The sequence below is a fragment of the Antechinus flavipes genome, chromosome 5 (assembly GCF_016432865.1).
Source record: "Antechinus flavipes isolate AdamAnt ecotype Samford, QLD, Australia chromosome 5, AdamAnt_v2, whole genome shotgun sequence".
NCBI lineage: Eukaryota > Metazoa > Chordata > Mammalia > Dasyuromorphia > Dasyuridae > Antechinus > Antechinus flavipes.
This window is the reverse complement of record NC_067402.1, coordinates 213395540-213418378: the sequence shown is the minus strand read 5'-3', so window position 1 is coordinate 213418378 and position 22839 is coordinate 213395540. Positions and strand designations below refer to the sequence as shown.

At 39.3% G+C, this 22839-nt stretch overlaps 1 protein-coding gene and 1 pseudogene across 1 annotated transcript; both read left to right on the top strand.

Annotated features, from left to right (window-relative positions):
- The first annotated feature begins 8713 nt into the window (after positions 1–8713).
- On the top strand, positions 8714–17348 carry LOC127538997 (uncharacterized). Its single transcript, XM_051962905.1, has 3 exons — positions 8714–8758; positions 10349–10413; positions 12531–17348. Exons 2-3 carry the CDS (start codon positions 10374–10376, stop codon positions 13157–13159), a joined length of 669 nt encoding a protein of 222 aa, XP_051818865.1. The 5' UTR covers positions 8714–8758; positions 10349–10373; the 3' UTR covers positions 13160–17348.
- LOC127538996 (sugar phosphate exchanger 3-like) lies at positions 13302–17348 on the top strand (annotated as a pseudogene).
- Positions 17349–22839: the final 5491 nt, after the last annotated feature.

The following is a 22839-nucleotide window of genomic DNA, read 5'->3' as shown; positions in this document are numbered from 1 at the left end:
AATGAAAACTGAGTAGATGCCCATCAGTTGGAAAATGGCTGAATAAATTGTGGTATATGAATGTTATGGAATATTATTGTTCTGTAAGAAACTTCTAACAGGATGAATTTAAAGAGACCTGGAGAGACTTACATGAACTGATGCTGAGTGAAATGAGCAGAAGCAGGAGATCATTGTACACGGCAACAAGAAAACTATATCATGTCAATTTTGATGGATCTCTTCAACAATGAGATAATTTAGGCCAGTTCCAATGGTCTTGTGATGAAGAGAACCATCTACACCCAGAGAGATGACTGTGAGAATTGAGTGTGGACCCCAACATAGCCTTTTCATTCTTTTTGTTGTGACTGCTTGCATTTTATTTTCTTTCTGATCATTTGATCTGATTTTTTTTGTGTGGCAAGATTATTGTATAAATATGTATGCTTATATTGGATTTAACATATTTTACCATGTTTAAGGTAGGGTAGGGGGTGGCAGGAAGGGTAGAAAATTGTTGCATTGTTTTTCAAGGCTCAATGTTGAAAAATTATCCTTGCATATGTTTTGAAAATAAAAAAAAACCTATAATAAAAAAGTGGAGTCTAGGTAGTGAAGAGGAAGATTAGTTTAATTTAGTCTTCTTGCTTCTGTTAGCACTTTAAATGGTATCTTTGGAAAGTGTGGTTGCTTATTCTGATGCATACCCTTCCCTTCCACCTCTTAATCTTGAGACTTAGAAAGTAAAATTGGCTATGGCTATTCATCAATAAGATTCCTTAAAAACTGAAAGATAATAGTGGTTTAGACCTTCCACTTTTCTTGGGTTTTCCACCTTGTAGTTTAAACATTCACCAAATTCTGCTAGGAAATGTCTTTAGAATTCAATTAACCTTCAAAGCAACTAGACTATATTGAATTTTTTCAGATAGAGAACTTTTTTTTTTCTCATTAGAATTAGAATTAAATTATGGTATATGAATACTGTGGAATACTATTGTTCTGTAAGAAATGACCAGCAGGATGTTTCTAGAGAGGCTTGGGGAGACTTACATTAACTGATGCTGCGTGAAATGAGCAGAACCAGGAGATCATTATACATGGCAACAACAAGACTATACAATGATCATTTCTGATGGTCGTGGCTCTCTTTAACATTGAGATGATCCAAACCAGTTCCACTTGTTCAGTGATGAAGAGAGCCGTCTACACCCAGAGGGAAAATTGTGGGAACAGAGTGTGGAACACAATATAGTATTCTCATTCTCTCTGTTATTTGCTTGCATTTTGTTTTCTTTATCAGTTTTTCTTTTTTTTCTTCTTGATTTCATTTTTCTTGTGTAGCAAGATAACTGTATAAATATGTATACATATATTGATTTAACATGTATTTCAACATAGTTAACATATATTGGGCTACCTGCCAACTAGGGGAAAGGGGGGGGAAGAGGGGAAAATTTGGCATAAATGGTTTTGCAAGAGTCAATGTTGAAAAAATTACATATGTATATGCTTTGTAAATAAAAAGTTTTGATAAAAAAGGACAAATTCAGAAGAAATAATATTGCTCATTTCTTTTATTACTAATATTTTTCATCTTGCATTTCTTTTGGGGAGGCCTTCTGATCAAGGCTCTCTATCAGGTTTAAGGAACTTCTATTTACATAAGCTATTTGATTTTGAGTGTCTTTTTTGAAATGACAATGCAATTGAATTAGTAGTCCTCAGTCCTACAACTATATGTTAAAATAGTCTACCACTGAGATTTGCCATAAAGGACCCCAATAAAGACAGAATGCAAACTGAAGCAAATCCTGGAATTGCCTAGCTCTGCTAAAGACATTATTTTCATTTTGTTTGCTTGTTCTAATTTGAAATTTCAGAGACCAACTATAATTCTAGTAAATGGGATTTCTTGTGATTCCAGCATATGTCATTATAAAGGATAATATTAAATTCTTCTTAGGAGTTTGGAGACACTTCTCCAGTTGTGATTATGAACAAATATTCCATTTACACAGTTTAACTAAATGAGAAGAAGCAAGGGGGGGTTACATCAGTTTTAACAGTTACTCATGAGCTATGAACTACAACTCTTTCTTTCTGTAGCTTCCAATGGGGGTGCCCTAAAGAGCATAAAACTCAGAACTAGTAGCATTTCCCCAAATCTAGCACAAATGATAATCGATTCCAAATGTACTGGCCCAGATGATGGGGAAAAGTTAGGTCTGCCATCATGGGGCAGTTAGGGCCCAGCAGTGTCAGTACAATATTGCTCAGACCTACAGACAACATTCTGATATTCTGTATATTCTATAAGACAAAGGAGGACAGGATCTAAGAGGGGAAGTTTTCCTGACCTGGTATAGGGGGGTAGCAGCTGACCCTAAGAGAGTAGATACCAGAGTAGCCATCAGAAACACAGACAGAGCAGAAGGGAAGTGGGACAAACTAGAATTCCAGACAGCCATTGACAGGAGCCAAAGATATGAGCCCCAGCAGCAGTAGCCAGCACCGGGAAGGGAATGCTTGTCAGAGACTTGTGTGCCCTGAGAGGTGGTCCCAAAGCAAGACAGCAGAAGGCAAAGACATGATACCAGTGTCAGTGGACACCTGATTGCGAGCCCAGTGATAGAACCCAGGACATTAGCGTGCAGCATGCAAAATGCAAAGCCAATTAGAGTACACTACTATAATATAAGCTAAATGAGCACTCCACTCTGTGAGAGCCACTCCATTCTGTAACTAATCTTCAGGTAGAGGTGGAAAACCAAGATCTGGAATTGTTGTGAAGCAACAAAGGGAAGGAATTGAGACATATTTTCACTTTATTTTTTTTTTAATCTCCTTTTTTGTCTTCATTTTCTTTTGCAACATGGCTAACATAGAAATATGTTTAAAACTTCATATTAATAATACATTGAATTGCTTGCCTTATTAAAGAGGGAGGAGGCAATCTGGAATTATGCCCAAAAAGTTATCAAATTGTGCATACCCTTTGATCCAGCAGTGTTTCTATTGGGCTTATATCCCAAAGAAATACTAAAGAAGGGAAAGGGACCTGTATGTGCCAAAATGTTTGTAGCAGCCCTGTTTGTAGTGGCTAGAAACTGGAAAATGAATGGATGCCCATCAATTGGAGAATGGCTGGGTAAATTGTGGTATATGAATGTTATGGAATATTATTGTTCTGTAAGAAATGACCAGCTTGATGAATACAGAGAGGACTGGTGAGACTTATATGAACTGATGCTAAGTAAAATGAGCAGAACCAGGAGATCATTATACACTTCGACAACGATATTGTATGAGGACATATTTTGATGGAAGTGAATTTCTTTGACAAAGAGACCTGAGTTTCAATTGATAAATGACGGACAAAAGCAGCTACACCCAAAGAAAGAACACTGGGAAACGAATGTGAACTATCTGCATTTTTGTTTTTCTTCCCGGGTTATTTATACCTTCTGAATCCAATTCTCCCTGTGCAACAAGAGAACTGTTCAGTTCTGCAAACATATATTGTATCTAGGATATACTCAATATATCTAACATATATAGGACTGCTTGCCATCTAGGGGAGGGGATGGAGGGAGGGAGGGGAAAAATAGGAATAGAAACGAGTGCAAGGGATAATGTTGTAAAAAAATTACCCTGGCATGGATTCTGTCAATATAAAGTAATTATTAAATAAAAATTTTTAAAAAAAATTAAAGAGGGAGGAGGAAAGAGGAAAAGGTAAAGTATTTGAAACTTAAAATTAAAAAAAAGAATGAATGGTAAAGTTATTTTATATGTAATCAGGAAATATTTGGTGAAACAAAATAAATTAAAAAATAAGAAGGGGGAGGTGAAAATATTTAGTCAGCTGAATAATTTAATTCAATCACCATTTATTAAGCATTGTAGTAAACACTAAAAATATCAAGCAAAAAGAATAAAAAATAAAAAGGAAGTTATTTTTCATTATTTTATATTCTATTAGGGAAAAATAATATAAAAATAGAAGGAGGACTAAGCTATTTGTAAAAATGTCATATCCATCAAAATTACCAAGAACCTTGCAGATTTTAAGGACTTTCAAAAAAATAAAAATAAATTTAAAAAAAGATTTTAAGGACTTTCAATCAAACAAACATGAATTTATTAGAAAATTTAACATTTATAACGCAATGTCAAAGATCAATTTCAAGGAACTCAGCATGGACAAACTGCTTATTTTTTTTGGTTTGTTTGTTTGTTTTTTCTCACTTGGGAAATGTATATTGAATGTTTAACATTAACATTAACAATAGGGTAACTGAAAAGAAAATTGAGGCAGAGTTGATGAAAAAATAGTAATTACATTATACAGAAGTGGTGCAGAGGAAGAATGTGCCCAGAGGCATTAGAGCAGGGAGAAGGGATCATAGTTCTGAACACTTGCTCAATTGAACACTGGATTAAACAGACAACACTACATAAATAACATGTAGGATATAGGAACCTTCAAATTCTATAAAGAAGTTCTATAAAGAAATAAAGAGCGAGTTGATAACTCAAGTGGATGGGAAAGCAAAGGGTGAGCGAAGAAGAGAAGGGAGGGATTCATGGGTGAGGGAAGTTAAGTAATAGCAGAGCAAGTTAGGAGCACAATTAAAGCAAAAGGTCAGCACGGATAGGAAAGATATGTGTGTGTATGAGTGTTGCTGGGGGAGCAGGGTGTGTATGCATATATGTGAATGTTTATATCTACCTATGTATACATAATATATCCTTTCTTAACTATAGCTTGCTTGGGATTTGGAGGGATGAAAAGAGGCAAAAAATAAAGAAAAGAGAAGATGTTTAGCAGAGAACAAAAGAACAATTTACAAGGAAGTAAAGAAAAAATGGCCACTCATGATTATAATTACTTCTACTACTATATTAGTATATACACTATATATACTAATATATTAGTAATTTATTATTTTATATTTTGAATCCTCCTTGATATTCTGCTGGCACATGACAATGTTCTCTTATGTTTTTTTTTAATATTTTCTTTTTCTTTCTGCTTATTGTATTTTTTAAGTGAAAATAAACTAATAATATTTTAACATATTAGGAATGGAAAATAAACTAATTTGAAAGGCAGGGGCAATTACTAACAATTGGAGGGATCAGGAAAGGGCTCTGGCAGCAAGTGGTACTTGAACTGACTCATGAAAGCAGCTAATCATCTCAAGAGCTAGAATTATGGATAAAGTACAATCTATGCACAGGGGATTCCCTTTGCAGTGATCCATATATAAGACATGAAATTTTGTTTGTGGAGAATACCAAATAGAACAGTTTTCTGGAACAGAGAATAGATGACAGAATAAAATAAAATAATTTTGTAAAGATAGACTGGAAAAAGATTGTGCAGAGTTTTAAATGTCAAATAGTAAAGTGTATATTTCATCTTATTGACAATAGGATCCACTGATAGACAAAATTAATGCCAATGGTGAACTTAATGTAAACAATAGTATAAAGCCATAAGGTACTATTATTTATAATACTAACACTTGTATTAGTGAGAAAAATTAGTCACTTTCTTGATCTGAAATGGAAAAGCATGCATTTAATTTTCTCCAATTTTATTTGATACATTGCTATTAATTTGAGCTATAAAAAATAGAAAAGGCTGGAATAAGCAAATAGGAAATAAAATCATTTCTAGTGGATGAAGTAATAGTTTATTTTCAAAACCCCAGAGCACCAGAAATATTCTTTTCTAGATATTAGCAAGAAAATAAACAACTAAGATATTTAGAAGAAAAAAAAATCATTCAAAATAGCTTCTAAATTGTAACATAGAAAGACAGACTCAGAAGTTATACATAGTTACAATATGCAAACATTTTAAAACATAACATTTAAAGCATAAAGCATGATTTCATATATATGTGTGTGTGTGTAATATGTGTATGTGTGTATAATAGAAATATTGTTTCCCTTCTCAATTAGCAGAGGAGGGGCTTGAGAATTTGGAAGTCAAAATCACAAACATTAGTGCAAAATAAATAAATAAATGCTTTAAAATGTTTTATATTTCCTTATGAATCATTTTGTTAAAAAAAGGCAATAAAAGTAGAGTGAAAAATTATACTTTAGTTTGCACTCAGAGCTTATTAATTCTCTCTCTCTGGAGGAGAGAATGGTGTAAATCATAAACTCATGCCTTAGTTATAAAAGAAAACCAAAATGACAAAGTAAAGCAGGAACTAATCTGACCTCTCCCAAATTCCTATTCAAACACCTTTAAAATAACTCCTCAAAACTAATTCATGGGCAGGAGAACCAACAAAAGGATGGGAAGAAACAAATTTGAGGCTAAATAGTAATTGGACTATAATCTATTAATATATAAGCTTGGAGAAAGAATGGCCCCCACCCAACTCTTTGTGCAAGTCCTGATGTGTTGTATAGGAAATGACGATTTTGGTGGGTGAAGGCAGGGGAGTGAGGAAAAGGAAGGGGAGGAGAGACTGTTTGCTTTTGCCATTACGATGACCTTTCTGTTTGTTTCTCTTCTTCTTTTTGCTTTTGCTGAGGCAGTTGGGGTTAAGTGACTTGCCCATGGTCACATAACCAGGAATTGTTAAGTGTCTGAGGCTGGATTTGAACTCAGGTCCTCTTGACTTCAAGGCTGGTGCTCTATCCACTGAACCATCTCCTCCCCTTCTCCAAGCTTATATATTAATAGGTTATAGTCCAATTACTATTTAGCCTCATGTGCTTAGGACCTCAGTGCATCAACTCAAGCCTCAGCCCATTACAAATATTGATGCAAAAAATCATAAAGATTATAGAAATCATCCCCAGGATAATACACCATGACCAAGTAGGATTTATACCAGGAATGCAGGGCTGCTTTAATAATATTAGGAAAACTATTAGCATAATTGACTATAGCAATAACCAAATTGCTATAATATACAAAAACCATATGATTATCTCAACAGATGCAGAAAAAGCATTTGATAAAATCCAACATCCATTCTTATTAAAAACACTTGAGAGTATAGGAATAAATGGACTTTTCTTTAAAATTCATCAGTATCTAAAACTATCAATAAGCTTCTTATGTAATGGGGATAAACTGGAAATCCCAATAAGATCAGGAATGAAACAAGGTTGCCCACTATCATCACTACTATGCAATATTGTGTTAGAAATGCTAGCTTCGGCAATAAGAGTTGAGAGATTCAAGGAACTAGAGTAGGTAATGATGAAACCAAATGATCACTTTTTGCAGATGACATGATGGTTTACTTAGAGAACCCCAGAGATTCTACTAAAAAGCTATTAGAAATCATCCACAACTTTAGCAAAGTTGCAGGATACAAATTAAACTGATTTAAATCATCAGCATTCTTATATATCACTACCAAAATCCAACAGAGATACAAAGAGAAATTCCACTTAAAGCAACCGCCAATAGTATAAAATATTTGGGAATTTATCTGTCAAGGGAAAGTCAGGAAGTATATGAACAAAACAACAGAACACTTTCCACAGAAATAAAGTGTGGAATCAGTGGAATCTGAGAAATAAAGTCAGATCTAAACACTTGGAAAAATACCAAGCGCTCTTCGATGGGTCAAGCTAATCTAATAAAACTGACACTACTACCTAAACGAATCTATTTACTTAGTGTGATCCCAATCAAGCTTCCAAGAAACTATGATCAAGAACTTCAAGGAAACTAATGAAAAATATCAAATGACGGTGAGCTGGCTGTACCAGATCTAAAACTATCTTAAAAAGCAATGGTCATCAAAACCATTTGGTACTGCCTAAGAAATAGACTAGTTGATCAGTGAAATAGCTTAGGTTCATAGGACAAAACAGTCAATAGCTATAGCAATCTAGTGTTTCACAAACCCAAAGACCCCAGCTTTTGGGATAAGAATTCACTATTTGACAAAAACTGCGGGGAAAATTAGAAACTGGTATGGCAGAAACTAGACATTGATCCACACTTAACACCGTATAAGGTATAAAAAAAGCCAAATATCTGTCCTGGATTTGAACCAGAGAGAGAAAAGAAATGAAAACGGAATCAAAAAAAGTTTTACAAAGAAGCATATCAAATTCCCCTTATCTATGCAATCCAGACACAAATATATTTTTTCCTTATTAATGCACAGTCAGTCAAAGACAAGAATTTTAAAAGTTAAATGTTGAGAGATATCTTTAATATGTGGTAATGATACACTCTAGGTGGAAGGTGACAAAACTATTTAAGGAAACCCAATAAAGGCAGAGTGGCTCTGGTTTAGTAAACTATGTAAGGGACAAGCTTCCAGTTTCTGCACATATCCAATCACAGTAGCTGGAAGGACATAACTGATAGAAGAGAAATATGTGATGTCATCACTACCTCACAAAGTGTTCCTAGGATAAAAGGCAAGGAGACTCAAGAACTGTGTTCTGTGCGAGAGAGATAGAGAGAGAGAGAGAGAGAGGCAGAGAGGGAGAGGAGAGGGAGAGAGGGCGCCAGAACCCAGAACAGCGATAGAGAGAGGGAGAGAGGTAGAAGGAGAAGGAGAGGAGATAGTGATAGAGTATGAGACAGCGATAGAGAGGGAAAGGAGGAAGAGGGAGTGAGAGGAAGAGACAGGGAGAGAGACACACTGTGTCTGAGAGTGTGTGTTTGTTTCTGTGTTTGTGTGTGTGTGTGTGTGTGTGTGTGTGTGTGTGTGTGTGTGTTATTTCATCAGATAAAGGGTTGCCTGGTTTTTTTATTCTGCCAGCACTACAGGTAAGAGGCTCCACGATACAGACTCTTAAGGGGATGGGGAAAGCCGAATATGTGTAGAAGGAATGAAAAAGTTTGTATTTTGGGGGGAGGTGTGTAATTTTTGGGATGTTCTAGAGATCAATGGGAGAGACCTTCTTCCTTGTGTCAGCAATAGGCAATGGACAAGCTGCTTGTTCCTCTGTCCTCAATGTCCTCAATACAAGTGAAATCATAAGAGAGAAGCCTCTTTTGTAGACTCTTAGGAGAAAAAGAAAATGACATTTTGTTGTTGTCCTGAAGAGGCTCCTCTGTTCTTGAATATAAGAAAAACAGAGACCTGGGAGTCAGGATGACTTGAGTTTCAAATTCAGTCTCAGAGAGAGTTGAGAGTCCCTGAGGCAAACCATTTCCCCTGTTTGCCTCCATTTCCTCACAGAGTTGATAGAAGGATCAAATAAGTTTGTATATTGGGAAAGGCTGTTGAGTACATTGCAAAGGACAGAAGAGAGGTGTTTCCTCTCATTCTCTCTCTCCTTGATGTGACCCTGAGACTGCCTCCAGGTCCTCATTGCTTATACCATTCAAACAATTCCATCCATTGGGAGATCAAGTTGAAGCATTAGAGATTTTTGGATCCCCTTAGTGGGAGAGGAGATTGGGCGCAGCAGCATCAAAGTTCTTAACGGCTTTCTAACAATTTGCCTTCTGACAACTACTGGAGCCTATTCCCCTTTGCTCCAATCAATATTTTAAATTCATAAAAAAAAAATTCTTGGAAATCTCACAATGTATATCTATTCTTTTTTTTTTTTTTTTTTTTTTTTTTTTGATTGGAGGGTGGGTGGACAAGGTTGTTCATTATACCTGTAGATATTCAATGTAGGTGTGGAAAATCCCTTTGTTTTGTACTTGGGTAGCCAATCTGTCATTTCTTCCTAGAGAGCTGGTGTGCTTCAGGCCACTGAAAAGACTGAGAAAAGTTTGTCCAGGGTAGACGTATAAGTTAGGACTTTCAAGCCTCCATTTCTGACCCTTCTGGCCCACATTGTAGTTAGTATTTTGCCCTTCTTCCAGGAAAACAGAAGCAGAGATGCGAGCCAATGGACTATAGCCCGACAAGTCCATAAGATGTTGTGAAATCAAAGAAAATTGGAAATATTCTCAGAAATTTTGTGCTGTGAGCAGTCTGACATAAAGTACCCCTCACAGGAAACAAATGAACTCGATAGATTTTTCTTTATATTGACACTTTGCCTACAGGGTGCCATTCTCTTTTTCTTCTATTGTCATACAAAGGAAATTGTCAGTTGCTGCCTTTGGATTACTTTTAATGATGAAGAAAGAGGAGAGAAGGGGTGAAGAAAGGAGCAAAAGGGAAAGGGTCCTTTAGTAATGGATCAAATTGGATCAAATGGATAAAAAAGGATTTTATCAATTGTGTTGAGGCTGGCTCTACTGTAAAAACCAAATAGAGGATGAAAAAGGCAATAGCTGGGCTGTCCCCAATGAACTAGTAGGGCTGTCTTGGGCTGCTTGCTGCTCCTATACTTGGGAAGATGGGGTAGTTATTGGAACCAAAGCTTAGTATTTGTTGATGTTCTTTTCCCTCAGGAAATATTTGGACCACCCGACTGCCATGTTTTCCATGGGGAAAAACAATCGTGTCTATAACCATGGTGAGTATCCACAAATAAGTAGTAATACTTGTTCTTATGTCAGTCACTATATTAAATGAGGAAGATACCCCCAAAAATTGATTCTAAGAGGGAGAACCAAAAGTATACAAACTAAAATATGCCAGATAAATATAAATTAAATATAGATTAGAGAACATGTCAGAAGGCATAATCCTAAAGGAACAATAAGGCCATCAGAAGAGTGTAGGAGAGAGGTGGACAGGGTGAAATGGTTGTTAGAGAGTGAAGAAAAGAAAACCTCTGGGGGAAAAATTTTGAGTAAGGAATTAAAAAGATGCCATGGATGATATCTGCTGTAAGCAAAGGGAAGAGTTGTGGATGATTGAGCCCGCAAACCTGGCTGACAGAAAAGGGAATTTCAGAAGAGGGCTGAGGGTGTGGGACTAAGAACAGATTCTGTTTTGGACCACTTGAGGTTTCGGTTCAATTGGCATCTGGGTTAAAATATCCAACACATTATGTGGGAATTAGGGTAGAGAGCTCAAGAAAGAGACTGAGGCAGGTTCAATACATTTGGGAGTGGTTTAAGTTTTATCTCTGTACATTGTGACATAGGAGGATGATTCTATGACATTATCAATCTTCTGATAGTTAAAAGGAACAGGCATAGCCAGAGGATAAGGGGTGTGAGTGGAATATGAAAGGAATATGAAAATATCTTTTTTTTAATGATGGAGAAGAGACAGGAAGTTTTAGGGAAAAGGGAAAACAGAGAAGTAGAATGGTGTAAATTATCTGCCATAAGAAAAAGAGGGAAGAAAAAGGATTTCCAGTGGGAGGGGAAGAGAGAGACAAGAAGTTGGTTGAATGAATCTTACTCTCCTCAGTATTGATTTGAATAGGAGATACCATAAAAACTGAATAGGGATATCAAACTCTATCTCAGCCTGCAAGAAAATAGGAGGGGAATGGAATAGGAGAGAAGTGGGAATCATAAAGGAATATCTCATTTTGGGGAAGTCAGTGATCAGTAGTGAAACACTGTTGAGGAGAGACAGACTGAAAACAGAGACTATATGGGGGGGAAATACAATTAGCAATAGTAAATATAAAAACAATTTTTGAAGCAAGTTTCTCTGATGGGATATCATTGTTCTGTGGGAAACGATGAGCAGAATGTTCTTAGGGGAAAAAACAACTAGTAAAGTCCTCCATGAACAGAGTGAAATATGCTATAGATGAAATGACAGCAATGTTCTAGAGTGACCAGTTGAAAATGCTTTTGTTAATCTCACTAACACGATCATCCACACCAACTCTGAAGGACTTCTATAAAAAAATCCTATCCATTCAAAGAAAAGGAATGATTGTGTTGGAATACACATCAAAGCATTCTCTCTTTCCCTCTTTCTCTCTCTACTTTTAACTCAATTTTTCTTGAGGCTTTTATTTTTCATGAAGGTAGGAGATTTATGTTTTTATTTACAACTTTTATGGAAATGTTTTGCATAATTTTAAATGTGGGTGGAAATCGGGGAAAGAACCTCGAAAGCTAAAATCTTAAAAACAAATGTACAAATATTTTGTGAATGTAAGTTTGGTAAAATATCAAATTAAATAAAAAGCAAAAAAATTTATTCACTTTTGGACTTTGGAAGTTAGAAGAGTAACTTAGCGTTTCAATCAGTAAAACTCAACTGAATGAGAATGTGAGAAACCACAGTGCAGAGTTTAGAAGAGTGAGAAGGAGGGAAGAATGAGTGGAGGCCACAGTCAATAAACATTCATTAATTATCTACCATGGGCCAAGCTTCCACATAGCAAGCCTGCGGGGCATACAAAGAAAGGCCCAAAGCAAGCTCTTTGGCCTGGAGGAGCTTTCAGTCTAAGGGGATGACTCCATCCAAACAACTCTGTAGAAATAATGGGGTTACCACAAACATTGGAAGTAAGGAAATTGTCTCTTTGTGCTTCCTCCAAGAATGCAAAGAAGGAGAACAGGTGCAAGAACATGTTGACAAGGGTCCAGTTGTCCTCCAAAGGGCAGGTATCACTCCTGGTAGATCATAATCCCTGGGCTGCTGCGATCTTTCCCGCCCACAGTCTCTTTCCTGATTGCTTCCCCATTGCTCATATGGTCCCTTCTTCATTCACAGATTCGGTGGAGGAAGGCGGAAGGAGCCTAATACAAAGGGTCATTAAAAGCCCAAGAACCGCCCCTTCTTCCCGAAGGGAAGATGCTCGGGTTCCATTCCGACTGCCGGTCATATCCTGTTCTTCTGTACCTTTTTGCCTTCTGGCGAATTCGCGCCCCGAGGGCCCAGCACCCACTACCACCCATCAGGGCTGGGCCATGGCTGCTCCCTGGCGCAGGCCGGCCAAAATATTCCCGGCCCCGCCATGCGGGACACCAATGAAAAATCCGTCCCGACCTTCCTTCCCCTGGACCCAGGGAGGAGGACCCCCACCCCCAGTGAGGCCAATCAAAGTCCTGAGCGGCCCGAGGTCACTCCGCACCATGGGGGCCAAGACATCCCCGGAAGTTGCCAGCTCCCTTGACAGGCCCCTCCAAATAACCGGGCGCCAGTTACTCCCGGCTCCTGGGACAAACACCAACGCGGCCCCAGTGGGGCCTGGGAAAACCAGGGGGTCCTGGAGGAGCACCAGAGGAGGGGCAGCCTCGGCTGCCCAGTGCAAGCCTCCTCCAGCAACACTTCCCAAGCACTCCCAAATCCGGGAGGAAAACGGTGGGGGACGACGACGATCGTTTTGGTCGTGTTTTTAAAAGCTTCCGCTCTGCGAAGCGCGGGGAGGCGCGGCTGGGCCATGCGGAGGCAGAGGCGACGGCAGCGGTGTCACCAGCTGTTGACCCTGGGTGCTTCTAAGCATTAAGATCAAGGCTGAGGTAGAAAGGACAGGAAGAAAGTATGGCTGGACCCACTACTTTGCAAAGTTAGGACTTGCATGTCCAGATTTACTCATCATCATGGTGTTGCATTCCTGCTCACTTTCTTCAGTTATTCACTTCTTCATGCTTCAAGCAAAACCTTTATCAAGGTGAAGGTCAGCACTTCTAGCCAATGGACTCCAAACAAAACTGCCTGCTGAGCCTTGGACCCAGCAACCATTTATTTCCAAATGCAGAGGAAGCAACTCTTTTCCTAGTAATGCTGGACACCATTTTTTTCCTATGCTGTGGGTCTTTTCATCGGTGGTATAATTGGGGATCGGTTCAATATGCGATGGGTTCTGTCCTTTGGCATGGGCTCCTCTGCAGTGGTGGTATTTTGCTTTGGCACCCTCCCAGAATGGCTTCGTTTCTATAACTAGTCCCTGTGGATTTTGAATGGCCTGCTCCAGGCCACTGGTTGGCCATGTGTTGTTGCAGTAATGGGCAACCGGTTTGGGAAAGCTGGACGGGGAGTCATTTTTGGTCTCTGGAGTGCTTGTGCCTCAGTAGGCAATATTTTGGGAGCATGCCTGGCGTCTTCAGTTTGGCAATATGGGTATGAGTATGCCTTCTTGTTCACAGCATCAATACAGTTTGCTGGTGGAATTGTTATCTTCTTTGGGCTTTTGATATCTCCAGAAGAAATTGGTCTTCCAGGGATTGAGGAGGAAGAAAGTTCTGAAGATGACCCTTGTAGACCACTAATTCACAATACTGACAGTGAAGAGCATGAACCCAAGTATTCAATCCAAGAAATAAGTACACTCCATCGGCCCAAAGCAATCAGCTTTTATCAGGCTTGTTGCCTTCCTGGAGTTATGCTGTATTCCCTGGCCCATGCCTGCTTGAAGTTAGTGAATTATTCCTCCTTCTTCTGGCTGCCCTTTTATTTGAGCAACAACTTTAGATGGAAAGAGGCTGAAGCTGACAAACTCTCCATTTGGTATGATGTTGGAGGAATTATAGGTGGAACTTTACAAGGCTTCATCTCTAAAGCTACCAGCCGTCCTTCCTTGGGCTCAGGGAGGAGGACCCCCACCCCCAGAACCCATCCAGGTTAAGCCAATCAAAATAATGAGCGTTCCTCGAAAGAGGAACACCAAAATATCCCCAGTCCTCACAATGGTGGCCAAGACATCCCCCAAAGTTGCTTCCAGAGCTGCCTCTATCTGTCACCGGGAAGAAGCTCCTCCCCTTGACCAAGCTCTCCACATTACTGGCCTTTAATTATTCCGAGCTCCTGGCAAGAACACCAAAACGTCCCCAGTCCTGACAAGGAGTTCTCCCCGGGGAGAAGAGCCTGCAGCACCCGAACAACCTCCGCCACGCAGTACTGGGAAAACCAGGGGGTCCTCGAGGAGCACCGGAACATTCCAGCCAGCCTCGGCTGCCCAGTCAAAACCTCCTCCAGCAACACTTCCCAAGCACTCCTCCCAAATCCCGAAGGAAAACGGTGGGGGACAACAAGGTTCATTTTGGTCCTGTTTTAAAAACTTCCGCTCTGGAGGGGACTGGGAAGGTGAGGTGATTGGGCTCTCAAAATTTCCCCCACAAAGGGAACAAAGCGTTAACTTAGAGAAATGTAGACATACAAATTAGACTTGGGGTATCACAGGGGGTCCTTCACACAACCCACAGGGTTGTGAAAAAAGCCTTGGGACTGGTGAGGAACCTCTCTAAAGTGGCAACACCTCCAGGCTAAATCCCCCGAAACAAGTGCGGCCCCTCAGCTAAGCCGGGAGCGGCCAGAGCCTCAGGAAGAAGCACAGACACTTTTCTCTCCCAGACTCTCTTGTCAAGGTGAGGTCGAGTCCTGGAGGCCTGAGGGAAGCTGGGCTGACTAGGACGGCAGCCAGGTCCAGCTGGGTCACTTGGACGTGGCACTGAGGACGTGGCCCTGGCGAGGATCCAGCTCTGGGCGGCTGCAGAGGCAGTGGATCCGGGACGCTGCTGGCTGCTGGTACTTGCAGGCAAGGGGAGCTCTTGCCTTGGGGTCCTTGGTCAGAGTCCTTGGGGTTCCTGGTCAGAGGGCACTTCTGAAAGGAAGCTTGAAGAACTCCCCCCCTCTCCATACATCAATTAAAAGAGCTCGATAATCATTCCTCGTTTTAAAAAACACACCTGCAAGGAAGCACCCCACCATTGAAATATATTATCAGAACAGGGAAGACAAGAGTTCATCTTCAGAGGATGACACTTAAGTAAAAAAAAAGCTTTTACCCTGAAGAGTAATGTGCAATGGCTGCAAAACCAAAGAAAATGTGTAGAGCTCAAAAAAGTACTGAAAATCAAAAGAAACTGAGAAAAAAGTAACCAGGGGGAAAAAAAATGCTTCCAAGAAAAACCAAAAGCATAAAAAAAAAAAAACAAAAAAACAAAAAAACAAAACAACAACTTGCAAAGGCAGAAAGGAGTCTCAAGATGAAAATAAAGTCTTTGAAAAATGAAGATTGGCAATGGGAAGCTGTAAAGGGCTGAAATGCTGAAAAAAAGTGTGCTTGAATGAGAGGAGGAGCAGTTAAGGGTAATTATTCATTGGATATGAGACAATGACTCTATTAGCATATGTTTGGATAAATGGCTCTTCTCACAGTTGCTGCTGGGTGAAGGTTTGGTGTTAAGATAATCATAGGCAAGGATTAGAGGGCAGAGGGACAGAGGCCAGAGACTATCTTTGCAGCAGGACGAGGAGGAGAGAAGTTGGTGACTTTGGACAGGGACAATGGAAGATACATCTTTGGGCGAGCCTGTGGCAGTTTGCCTGCTGCTTTCACTTCTCCTCCTAAGGGCCAAAGACTTTTACTTCTCCTGACTCTGTCTGATCCTATGGCCTCCAGTGAGCTAATCCGGATTTAACAGGAAGTCATGGCAGTGAAGAACAACCAAGAAATGACAATAGAGATTGTAAATATTGAAAACAAATTGAACATCGTGAAACATAACTTAAAAGACACATCTGGAGAACAGATTAGGAATAGAAAACTGAAGAACTGGACTACCTGAACATTTGGACCAAAAAAAAGAACCTTAATACAGTAATGCAAGCAATAATTTGGGAATACTGTCCTGGAATGCTAGGACATGAGGGGAAAATGTCAAAATAGGAAAAAAAAATATCCCCCAATACCGTCTCAACGAAATCCATTGTGGAAAACATCAGAATGTTCGTGCTAAATTTAGAAACCCATAGATCAAAGAGAAAATTTTGGAAGAAACAAAAAAAAAAATTCATATAAGTGAGAACTACAATTGGAATCGAACAAGACATATCAGCAGCCCCAATAAAAGACTGGAAAAAACCTACTGAGTGCTGATTCTGAGAAGGGAGGGCAGAGAGTAGGTGAGCAAAATAGAGAAAAAAGGACAAGGGGAGGGAAGGAAGACAGAGGAAAAAGATTGAGATAAAAGAGGAGGGAGGCCAATGAGAGTAAGAGGAGGGAAAAAGTTTACATTAGAAAGATTTCCTATAGTATATTTAAAATTTTATTTTTTTAATCTTGAAATTAGTATTTTTCCAAATACATGTAGAGAATTCAACATTCATTTTTGTCAAAGCTTGTGATTCCAGTGTTTCTCCTTTGCTCCCTCATCCCCACTCTTCCCATGACAGCAAGTAATCTAAGGGAAATACAACTCTTTTATGCACTGAATTGTAATAGGCGGAGGCTTGAGTTGATGCACTGAGGTCCCAAGCACGTGAGGCTAAATAGTAATTGGACCATACTCTATAAATATATATGCTTGGAGAAAGAATGGCCCCGCCCACTCTTTGTGCAAGTCCTGATGTGTGTTGTATAGGAAATGACGATTTTGGTGGGGGGAGGCAGGGGTGTGGAAGGGGAAGCGGAAGGAGAGACTGCTGGCTGGCGTCCTGACACGGCTGCTCGCATTGCCATTGCGCCGGCCCTTCATCTCCAACCCCCTCTGCTAGCTGGCTTCCTGTCACAGCTGCCCATGCTGCTATCGCGATCCTTTTTCACCTCTTCACTTCAATAAAGATTGAAGATTTTTCCCTTAATCTAAATTCCTGACTCGGGCTGATTTTCAATACGCGGTCATACGCAGTTACCACCTGCTTTTCTTTCAGAAATTGTACTTCTTAATGATATCACCATCAATTTATACAAATTCCTCTGAGATGAAAGAGATTGTGATATGGTCAACAGCCCCTTCCACAGGGATACATATGCTGTCTATCTCTCTCTTGCTCCTCAGTGGGAACCAATAATGGCAGCATCTATTTGGCTTTTGAACTTTTTTGCTCATGGGAGTTTATGAATTCCAGCCATTTGACAAAGTAATGCTATCTTTTCTTCTCTGAACCAACATTTTGTAGGAGATTCATGCCTGCCAACTTTTTATTCTATTGGGAAAGAATCCAATTTCTGAAGGAATATTTAAAATAACCTAAATCTACTATCTTGTTTCTTTAGCATTTCGCATCAGTCATTCAATAAACATATATTTAAGGCACTTTATTTTTGAACACTTTATTGGACTCTACAGAGTCAAACATGTACACATTTGTGTGTACGTGTATACATGCACATCCATGCATATGTGTGGATTTGTCTGTATATGAAGAAATGGAAAATATAACTTCTCATAATCTAGTCGAGTTTATAATCCAGTTGAGAACACAAAATGTAGCCTTTTGTATGAAACTTCCTTGATCTGCTTATCATATATTGTTATATATCATAAGGATTTATCTATATCAGGGAGTCACAGTCCTTAGCAGATTGTAAACTCCATGAAGTCAGGGACCATGTATTATTTAAATTTTATAGCTAACACAGTACATCACAAAGTATTCTGCCTATTGCTGCTTTTTAGTGTCTGCTAAAATGAAATGAACAAACTACTGGACTCTCTTACAAAAAATCGTAGTGAGCTCTCCTTATCATTGAAAGTATTTAAATAGTCTGCAGGAGCACCTGACTGAGATACTTTATAGGCAATTCCTTCACAGAAGATAAGTGAGATTAGGTAAACTTTTAAGTCCTTTCCCCTCTCCAACCCATTCCCTACACAGTTGTTAATATAATAAGTTTTAGCTTAGGAACAGGTTAGATTTAGGAACAGGTTGGGCCACATCTTTCCCCTAGAAAACTTAAGAAGTACCTATTTGCCCCTAAGAGAAAATAATAGCTCACATGTTTATATCTTTTTTTAGAAGTAATAGAATTTCAATATGCCTTTTTGGGAAGGTAATGGGGTTAAGTGACTTGTCCAGGGTCACACAGCTATTAAATGTCAAGTGACTGAGGTTGAATTTGAATTTAAGTCCTCCTGACTAAAGGGCTCGTGCTCTATCCACTGTACCATCTAACTGCTCCCATGCAATCTTGCATACCTTTACAGACCTGTCACATATCATTATTCCTTTTACTTCTATACTTCTTCCTTCCTCTCCTCCTCTCCTGTCTATGCTTTCCTTTTCATCCCTCCATGCATTCTTGTACTTACACTACAATCCATACTGGCTAACTTGATGTTCCACTTACATGACATTCTATGTTTTATTTCTATCATTTACACATCAACTGCCCCTACATAGAGGCATGATGGTTAACATGTTTAACTGTTTAACAGCTGGCTCTCTGAGAAAAAAAAAAAAACAAAACAAAACTATGCACAACACACTTTAAAGTTTATCCCCATTATTAATATTTTTCTATCACTTTCTTAAGTCTAGACTGTCTCCAAAAATAAATCAAATCCTAATCACCTTTATCTGATATATAATCTGTTAATATTTGTGCTGAAAATTTAACAATTGCTCTCGTGGGGCAATTTAAACTGGCTCCAACACACCCCTGTGCCTATGTGTGGAATATTCATCCTCTTCTTTACCGCATAGAATCTCTACCTCCCTGTCATGACATCTTTTTACACGAGACCTTTCTTGATCCTCCAGTTGCTAGTCTTCTCTGCCTCCCAATTATGTATTTACTACGTATATGTCTTTAAAATAATAGCTTTATATTTTCAAAATATATGTAAAGATAGTTTTCAACATTCACCCTTGCAAAATCTTGTGTTCCAATTTTTTCCCCCTCTTCCACCCTCTCTCCTAGACATCAAGTAATCCAATATATGTTAAAACATGTATTCATGTTTTGCAATGATAAGTAGTCAGGTAAGGATTGGAGGTGTTTAGGTCAGCAGAAGACCACCTTCTTTGGAGATCCCCACTTTTGTTTGGACAAAGCTACCCTTGTCCTCTTCTTTCTTTCAGGGTCTGAGGGGGGGAGGGAGTGACTTTCTGTTAGGTCATATCTTTATTCAGCTTCTCAATAGAGCTGATTACTTTGCCAGGAGAAAGCTATAATGGAGATAATGACCTGTTTGAGACATTTGTCTCTGAGGGAAGTTTTCCTGTTCTCTTACCCAGGCTCCTTCCTCAATTGAAGCATTACCTAGGGTCTGTGGTCTAGATTTGCCTGTAGTTAAAGGTTTATCTAGATGTATATCCAAGGACAAACCTGTAACTTATGTTTGTATGGCCCCCAAGTTAAGAATGTTTTTTAAATAAAGTTTTATCATTCTTATACATGTAAAAAACCAAAACCCCAAAACATTCTTAGCTAGAAAGGCTGTGGAGAGGGACATATTTGTCCTTTAGACCATATAATTTTCTGACCTTTGATCTAGATTCACATGATTTGTTATTCTGCATGGGAGGATTATAAAAATATAGTAATCATCAAAATCCATAAGATTTCTCTAACATTGAGATGAAACCCTAAGCTAAGATAATAATTAAACAGAAGTTCTCTCTGAACTTCTATTCCTTTGTTTTTATATACCACAGGCCATTCACTGCCTCCTTTCAGCTTTTCTATTCCGAAATAGTGAAGCATAAGACTATTTGATTCAATCCAATAAACATTGATTTAGTGCCTACTATGTGTGAGGAGAAGGCATTCCATAGGAAGCTGGAGAGGAGGTGGGACACAAAGGAGTACCTGGCTAGAGCATCTCGTTCTGTGTAGTTCAGATCAAGTAGTCCTGCAAATGGAAAGTGGACCAGGAAGAATTGGCATCAATTCTTTTACTAAAGTTTTGATTTTGCTACTAATGAATGCAACAAACAACTTTAAAGAGAAGAAAAAACTTTGAATTAAAATTCCATCCTCTCTGTCAGAAAGTAGAAGAGGAGAAAGAAGTACTTCACAAAATGTATGAAAAGTCAAAGGAAAATTTGCTGCTTATTGGATGTGCCCTATTATCTGGCCTCACTTCCCCTTTCTGCCTTGATGGACAAAGATGCAATTGGCCCCAGAAGGAGTCAAGCACTCTCAACACTAACAAGTTGGGATGTTGTGAAGGGAATTCTCAACTAGACAAAAGTTGCAGTAGATAAGCTAAATTCTATTTCAAACTGAAGACACAGTGCTTTTGAAATATGTTCATTCATCTTTAATTTATCTTTACATAGATTTAAATATATATTTAATGAATCGAATTAAACCTCTGTAGGAAAGGCAAAATGTGAGGAAGGTATTTCCTTAGCTATCGATTGTTATTTTTATATAGAAAGTTGACTTGGAATGTTAATTATAGCTCTCAAATGGGTCTCCATTATTTATTCTTCAAAAAAGACTCATACAAAAAAAAAAAAAGAAATAAAGAGTGCATTTATTAGTCAGTGCTCTGCAGTTATGGCATTTGACTCATGGACATAGAAAATTGTAGGACTCGAAAACCCTCAGGAATCATTGGATTCTCTGAGACATAAGATTGTTGTAGGACTTGAAAGCCCTCAAGAATCATTGGATTTTCTGAGAAATGATAAAGACTGTTACAGGACTTCAAAATCTGCTGGAATCATTGGATTCCCTAAGACATAAAAAGACTTTTGCAGGACTTCAAAAACTTGGGGGGATCATTGGATTCCCTGGTATGGGAAGCAATGGACAACAGATTGGTTTTGGACTATCTCTTGGCTGCTGAAGAAGGAGTATGTGTGACTGCTGTTTACATACTCTTCCTTCTAGGACTTCTGACAATCTTTTACAACACCACGTTGATTTCGATTGTTTGTTATACCGGTACTTGGGTGTACAATTCATGTTTGTTACACCACATCAAGCCTGCACTGACTGTGGGGAGAGTCATCACTAATACCCTCTGTGTTATTGCTATGTGCTTGTGGAACACCTCCCATGGTGATGGGTTTGTGCATAATAAGACCCATCAGCCCAGAAACCCGCTAGCAACCCCCACTTCCCTTTGGTGCTTATCTCCTTTTTAGTGCTTTCACCTCTCTTGCTGAGAAGTCAGGGGGGTCGTGATCACCTCCCCTTGGGGGCTCTGACCTCCCTGAGGAGTCAGGGATGGCATGGCCACCTGTGTTCTAAAACAAAAGCAAGTGGGAGATGTAATGGGCTGAGGCTCAAGTTGATGCATTGAGGTCCCAAGCACGTGAGGCTAAATAGTAATTGGACCATACTCCATTAATGTATATGCTTGGAGAAAGAATGCCCCCGCCCATTCTTTGTGCAAGTCCTGATGTGTTGTATAGGAAATGACGTTTTTGGTGGGTGGAGGCAGGGGTGTGGAAAGGGAAGCGTAAGGAGAGACTGCTGGCTGGCGTCTTGACACGGCTGCTCGCATTGCCACTGCGAAGGCCCTTCATCTCCAATCCCCCTCTGTTAGCTGGCTTCCTGTTGCAGCTGCCCATATTGCTGTCGCAATCTTTCTTGCCCATGTTGCTATCGCAATCCTTTTTCACCTCTTCACTTCAATAAAGATTGAAGATTTTTCCCTTAACCTGAATTCCTGACTCCGGCTAATTTTAAATACGTGGTCATCACACTCAACCATATTTCTCAGGTTGTGGAAGAAAAAATGTAATCCTGAGGCAAAAACAAAACAAAACAAAACAAAAAACAAACCCAGAACCAAAGAAAAAATTAGGAATCTGTGTGTGTGAGATCCTCTGAGTCAAATGCATTATGAGGAGGCATCTCCAAACAGAAAGCATGGATTCTATACTTCCAAGGAGAGGTCCCAACACATCAAAGGGAGCAGCCCAGCATGGTGTGGGGCCCCCAGGCCAGAAAGAGGGGATAGATGAAACAGGAAAGGTTTTGGCTTCATTGGATAGATGGAAAAGGATATATCCACTGACCAATGACCAGCAATGCTGTCTCCTTCCTAGGGGTCATGGGACTTCATGAAACTTAGGCCTAGGATCTGACCTTTTCTGCCCTACAATCCTCTGAGATAGCAGTCATGTGATGTCCTGAAACTTGGGCCTAAGGTCCTAGAGCCTCTGAGAAACCCTCCCCTGGTCCCATTCAGTCCCTTCTCTTTATTCCATTCCTTCTCCCACCAGTCCTGCTGCATTTCTTCCACTAGGACATCCTGGTTATTGAGGCCGTCAGGCTTGTCCCTCCCCTCAGTATTAATTGTAACCTGCCATCTAGCATTTAGATAGACCCAACTGCCTCATATCAGTGGAAGCTTTCTGACACCACTTTAGCTAGGGAATCTTGGCCCATTCC

Bases quoted from the DNA above. Each gene is read 5' to 3' on its own strand.
- LOC127538997 (XM_051962905.1), top strand. From the start codon at position 10,374: ATGTTTTCCATGGGGAAAAACAATCGTGTCTATAACCATG. The intron at 10,414-12,530 runs GTGAGTATCCAC...CTTCATTCACAG, and splicing joins CAATCGTGTCTATAACCATG to ATTCGGTGGAGGAAGGCGGA.